This window comes from Eimeria mitis, genomic scaffold (assembly GCF_000499745.2).
Source record: "Eimeria mitis Houghton genomic scaffold, Emh_scaff87, whole genome shotgun sequence".
Taxonomy (NCBI): Eukaryota; Apicomplexa; class Conoidasida; order Eucoccidiorida; family Eimeriidae; genus Eimeria; species Eimeria mitis.
Genome location: NW_013576409.1, coordinates 33,202 through 39,554, shown reverse-complemented (window position 1 = coordinate 39,554; position 6,353 = coordinate 33,202). Strand labels below are relative to the sequence as shown.

General features: G+C 45.1%; 2 protein-coding genes across 2 annotated transcripts; one reads left to right on the top strand and one right to left on the bottom strand.

Annotated features, from left to right (window-relative positions):
• Positions 1-2,697: 2,697 nt before the first annotated feature.
• On the bottom strand, positions 2,698-3,464 carry EMH_0071910 (uncharacterized protein; the record flags this gene model as incomplete). The annotated part of the gene is made up of 2 exons (XM_013502265.1): positions 2,698-3,108; positions 3,306-3,464. The coding sequence occupies 2 exons, from the start codon at positions 3,462-3,464 to the stop codon at positions 2,698-2,700; spliced, it is 570 nt and encodes a 189-aa protein (XP_013357719.1).
• Positions 3,465-4,893: 1,429 nt separating this feature from the next.
• EMH_0071790 (transcription factor btf3, putative) lies at positions 4,894-6,345 on the top strand (the record flags this gene model as incomplete). Its single annotated transcript, XM_013502264.1, has 1 exon — positions 4,894-6,345. The coding sequence occupies one exon, from the start codon at positions 4,894-4,896 to the stop codon at positions 6,343-6,345; it is 1,452 nt and encodes a 483-aa protein (XP_013357718.1).
• Positions 6,346-6,353: the final 8 nt, after the last annotated feature.

Here is a 6,353-nt window from a genome sequence, read left to right as displayed (position 1 = left end):
TATATATATATATATATATATATATATATATATATATATATATATATATATATATTATGTGTATATATATATATGAGTAAGTGAAGCAAAGTGGCGAGAGAGAGATCTGAATTTGAATTCCTTTATTGTTGTTGCAGTTCTACACATTCACAGCGGATGCTGTATTTTCTGATTATATTTATTTATTTATTTATTTATATTGTTTCAAAAGATAATATTTATAAAATTAAAAAAATAATATTAATATTTTCTTTTGTTTTATACCTACAAGTCAGCTGCCTCGTTCAAGCCTCGAGCTTCACACTGACGCACTGTTCTGTAGCCATCAACGGCTTCTTGGAAAGAAAGCAGTAAATTCTTCATTTATCTGAAAATAAAATTAAAATTTATAAATATTTAAAAATAAAAACACAAAAATAAATCAAAAATGCAGAAAATCAACAGAAAAAGAAAACAACAAAACACAACAAAAAGAGAAATACACAAATGGAAACTAATCTGGGGGGCAACAAGCCTTTGAGTAATACAAATTGCAAACCCTTTCAGTAAACCCTAAACCCTAAACCCTAAACCCTCGTCTTGAATGTTATTCAACTTTATAAACCCTAGCTATTCAACTTCCTCGCGAATACTCTCAAGTGCATGCAGACCCTAGCCCGTCGTTGCTGCAACCCTGAATCCTGAATCCTGAATTTATAAATATTGATGATATACCACGAGGCAAAGAACTTACATTGCCAGCGAAATGCCGTTGTATTGAAGCTCTTCGCCTGTGGAGTTTCTCCGCTTGTTCGCTCATCGAGAAGAGTTTCAAGAAAATATAGACGAAGGTTTCTGATGTTTTGGGGGAATATATTCAATAAGTTTGCGAAATGACTTGCAAACAAAGTTTGCAAGAAAATATTTAAAAAAAAAAATTCTGAAAAAGTTTCCGGGAATAGCCTCGATGACGTTTTCAAGAAAGTTTTCAAAGAGGTNAAAAAAAAAATTCTGAAAAAGTTTCCGGGAATAGCCTCGATGACGTTTTCAAGAAAGTTTTCAAAGAGGTTTCCTATGAGGAAACCTCTTTGGTTTCCAACGCTTTCCAGGAGGTTTCAAGGGGATTTCCAGAGAAATTTCTGCAAAAGATTCAAAGAAAGTTTTCAAGAAACTTTTCAGAAAGATTTCGTTGCGTCTTCATCATAAATTCGTTGATGAAACCTTCATGAATCATATGCATGAATTGGCGCTTAGACTGAGCTCGTTTCAATGCAGTATGCATCTGCCGCTGTGATGCGGGAGAAAAGAAGGGGGTAGGGTCTTCAACAAAAGTTTAAATTTATTTAAATATGCAATGAAAATACGAGAACGCAAATGTGGAGGAAAAGTTGCAAACTCGACGTCTTTCTCGCTCGCTCGTCGCCACGCGCATACACGGCACAGCGGTATATGTAGAGTGTTGCGAATGCTGCTGAAACCTGAAGGAAAGGAGTTTCAATTGCTGTTGAATGAGTCACTAGAGAAGAAATATAATGGGAAACCAAAACAAATTACGAATTTTCTCCTTGCTCGCCACTAGGCAATGAGTCAGCACTCCATATCCGGCGATGCCACTGCAAGCATGCTAAAGAGCAGCTCTATTTGAAGTGTTGCGCTGTCTACACAGCCTTTAGAAAACACAAAATAATCAGAATTTATAAATATTCTTTAATTACATCTCTTATTCGCTGGATGATTCATTTGTAAACAGCCCCGGGAAACTCCCACCAGCCCCAACATGCATCGTTGTAGCATCGTTGTCTATGGTTTGTAAAGCTTGAAACGCAAGTATACCAGAAAAGATAAAGTGACAAGAACCTAAATAAATAGAAAATAAATATCTTATGGGATGCTTCGAGGAATGAAAAGTAACTCGCTAACCCTAGACACCTGTGGAAGGCCGTTTCCTAGCTACTTTGCGTTTCGTTGAGCAAAGAGTGCTTGTCGACCGTTTCTGGCGTCAGGCATAGAAGAGAAACAGCCGTTTCATGCATTAAATTTGTGGCGAATCATGATATGGCCTGCAGCATCTTCATTGTCTAGCATGATTATGCGAGTTTGTAGGTGTGCAGCCGAGCGGCTAACAAGGCGTTGAGTGTAATTCCCTGGGGTTCAGCAGGGCATGCTGGGGAGAGTGAAATACCCTTCGGAAAGGATGAAAGCTGAAACTTCTAAATTCTATAGTATACGGAGCAGCTGGAACCGTATAGAATATCTCTTAACGCTGGGAAGCAAGTACCAACGATTAGACATGACACCGCACCAGAGATTCTTAGGGTACCCTGGGCACGTTGGAAATGAAAACAAAAGTCAATACTAGACAAAGAGCTGAAACGTGCAAAATAACTTAATGGCCACCAGCCGAGAAGGTTTCAGTTAATGAAAAAGCGAGAAAAAGAAATTCTGATGCTCCGTGTGCCTTTACCCTGGAGGCTCTTTGGGGCGTCCAGGGTCGGCTCCTGAGGGCGCCTTGCTCCGCAGCAACCAATCGGCAGCAGCTGCAGCTGCACCGCGGCTGGCCTCCAGGTCTACACGAGGGCTCGAGTTTCTGAGTGTCTATTCCTTTTGTCAAGCTAATACTTGGTAAATCGTCTTCCTATTTTTGAAATGTGAATTCCCATCTAAGAAGGAGGAAGCGGAGTCTAACATAAGTAATAGAACCACTAGATCGACAAAATTTTAGTTACCCGCTATAAGAAACTCCCCCTTGTTGCGGAAGCGAGTGGCGCAGCCACGAGCGTATAGCGGCCCCCTGGGGGGCTGTGAAGGCGCCGCTTTCAGGGCGGCGCAGGTGGGGCGGCGGCCGTGAAGGAGCGCGCTCGCCGGCGCCCGGGCCAGTCGACGCCTCCAGGCGTGGAGTAGAGCTGGGGAGCCGCGAAGGCGCTCGGCTGGTTCCCGCGTTGCGTGGTCTTCAGAGACGCCGCGCCACTGGAGCAGGTATTTTGAGGTCTCTCCAGCTGCCTGCTGCTCCGTAATGCATTCTCCTTTGTAGGCGTCGCTGAAGTTCCCCTGAGAGTCACTGACAGGGAGCCAGCCCACGGCTGCGTCACCCGCCTGCATCGTCGGGTCGCGTGCTCTGTCAAGAATGAGCTGTGATACATGAAAGAGGTCGTGGCGCTGATGAGTCTGAAGAAGGGCCAATCGGTAAACTAGCCTACCGATCGATCCACTCGATGATAGGAAAGAGGGGCTCGAATTTGAAGCACCGGTCTAGGTATGGCATGGGAAATCTCTGCTGTCAATCCAAACCTTATTTCCCGGTTGGAACTCTAGATCGGTGGTTTCACCATAAAATTTCTGCTGCTGCTTGGCTCTGAGGATATGCTATGGCCTTGCGCCCGGTTGCATAAACGGCGGAAAAACTTGGTCATAAGCGGCGTCACAGATGGGACCCGGCCATCAACCACATCAATGTCAGTTGCGGTAAAGGGGTTTTCTCCAATCATCACCTAGAAGGGGCTGGGCTCCGTCCAGGATAGGCTCGTAGTGTTGTACGCCAGCTCGAAAGCCCGGAAGAGTCGTTCGCACTCTGACTCGTGCGGCTGGATGTACGCGCAGATCATTTGCTCTGAGGTCCGATGGACTCTCTCAGTCTGGCCGGCCGTCTGAGGGTAAGGAGTTTACAATGCTGAACCGCGCACATCAGCGTTTCCAGAGCTCCGAGTGGAATATGGGGCCGCGATCGAGAAGTATAGCAACCGGGAACCTGTGATACCTGATGAGGCGGTCCGCGAAGAGTTTGATGATATCCTATGTGGATGCTGTCTTCGTTATTGGAATACTGCGAGCCATTTTGTTGAGAGAATCGATGATTACCAACACCGCCTCACGGCCGTGAGGGGTGGAAGGAAGTTCATCGGTGGTGTCCATAGACACCTGCTTCCATTCCAGGGATACGCAGTGACTGCAACGAACCCGCCGGTCGCTGAGTCAACGACTTTGAAGCCCAGCACTGACGGCAAGAGACAACGTATGAGTTGGAGTAAGACTGCACTCCAGGTCTATAGAAATAGCCCGCCAAGGTTCTGTATCTCTAGCACCTCACTGAGGCTGGTAATACAAGCCAGCCTCACGCGTGCACAGAAGGAATCTTCAACGAAGCTTCCATTGCTGCTTACTTTACCTCTTGTTGTACTTATAGACCGCCTGCATTCGCTTACACACAACCTACAAAGGCCAACTCGCGGCTCCTGTGCAAACTCGTGCTACAAAGTGAAGGTTCCTGTGCTACAAAGGGGGATATTACTTTCCTCATATGGCTGAAAGACCGTTCGTAAATAGCTGTTGCAGCAGTCAGGAGTGGGAAGCTGAATTTGTGTGTTTGCTTTCTTTTTTGTAGTGCACCGACACTACAATGGAGCTCAAATGGAACGCTTACACCCCTAATTAGGTGTTAGAGAACGAATACAATACATACGACAGAGACGAGTTGTATTATTTTAGATAGAAACACGAATAAAATACTTATAGAGAGAAATTGTATTATTTTATATGGAAAGTTAGGAAAACGAAACAAAGATGGCCAAGGCGTTGGATCTCTGTCTCGAGACAGAGTGAGGGATCAGATTTCTTATTAGAGATTTCCTTTTCAAGACTAAGGTATTTGAATATGTTTTTAAGATAATAATTTGAATATATGAGTGTTTATAGTATGGATATGCCGTGTTTAGTGCGTAGATTTAGAGTCTGAAACCAGTAGGGTTTCAGACTCTTAATCTATACGTGTAAGGAATACGCTTCCTCCCGTCCATAGTCTTCGAGGTAACGTGCTGGATGCCGTGCAAGAACAGTGTGTTTCCCTATAAACTCAGTTTCTCCGCCCATTGAAATACTTTTAGCTTATGATTCCAGCAGTTTTCTTGGTCCTCTGCGAATATGACAGAGCGCTCAGAGCACAGGAGTTCGTCTGTACTCGAACGCGTCTCCCGTTCAGAATGCTTAAAGCTTCTACAGGCTGGCGGTGGCGGTGAAACAGCAGCGTTTCAAGAGTTTCAGTTTGAAGGTATATACAGCTTCATCGCCGACGAAAGAAGCAGTGCGGTAGTGATAGGCGGACCTTCTGCCGAGTTGAAGGAATCCTTCAGGCCTGAAGGTTCAGGGTCCTGTTCAAAGCAAACGGCTCAGTTGCCCGAAATCCAAAGAATTCCCCTCAAAACCCAGATTACTGTTGCACACAGCAACGAAGAAGCTATTTCGAACCAGCTATCCTTTCGAAATAAGCGTTACCCCCTTGATGCAGCTATTACGGCATATGTTGTCTGCAACAAACGATGGCATGAGTTTCGTGAAAGTTTGAAAAACACTGCAAACTCCACAAATCCACCTGCTGAGGCTTCTGCTGCTTCCGATGTAGCTTCTGCTGCTTATCCTTCTTGGGACAGCAGCGTTGAGTCTGAGGAGTGTTTGAAACGACTTGCATCTTTTTCTGTAATCACAACTCGCCGTTGCCTGCGTGAATTGCTGCGTTTTCTTTTTCCCAGTACAACACGTTATCACAGCCCCTTCACAAGTGACGTCGACTTGGTCGGAAATACTCTTATATTTACCTCCAATGTACCAGCAAAGGGGATTTCCACGGGCTGCGGTCATGATTTCGAACGCAAAGTCACGAACGCCGCTGCAATGCGTATGCAAGGAGGAAAATTAGAGGAATTGACGACAAGCTATGTCGTCTGCTCTTTCAACTTCTGCCAGCAAATGCGAGTGCTCATCACTGCTGAGGTTGATGCAATAGATCCCGAATTCAACTTGTTGCCATCTAAAGGGGCCAGTGCCAGCAACAGCAGCAACAGCAGTGCTGATCGTTGTGGAAAGAAGTGCATTTACACAGAGGAGAGGATTGCCTCGAATCCATGTTACATTCACAGTTGTTTCGAGTTATCCCTCTTAGAGCAGCAGTTGGTGATGGGTTGTCCACCATTTGTGGAGTTGAAATCTCACGGATTTTCAAATAGCCTTCATTGGGGTGAAGCTGCAGATCAAATGCTCCTGGGGGGCGTGAAGATGCTGTTGAAGGGAGAGCACTACAGGGGCTCTGTAACGAAGCTTGAGCTCTTTACGTATGATTGCGCTCGAAAGCTAAGCGGCTCGAGAGCAAATCCGAATGACAAATGGCAGAGTCTGCTTGCACTGCTTCAGCACTTGCACAAGCTTGCAGAACAGGAAAGATCTCTTAGAGGGTCTGACGTGGGGTGTATTCAAATTACGTATGATGGGCAATCGGACTTCTTAACTATAAGAGGCAGAAGCAGCGAAGATGTTCGCATTTCTCCAGATATAGCGAAATGGCTGCAGCGGAAACCACGAGGCACAGAAACGCAAACATGAAACACTCT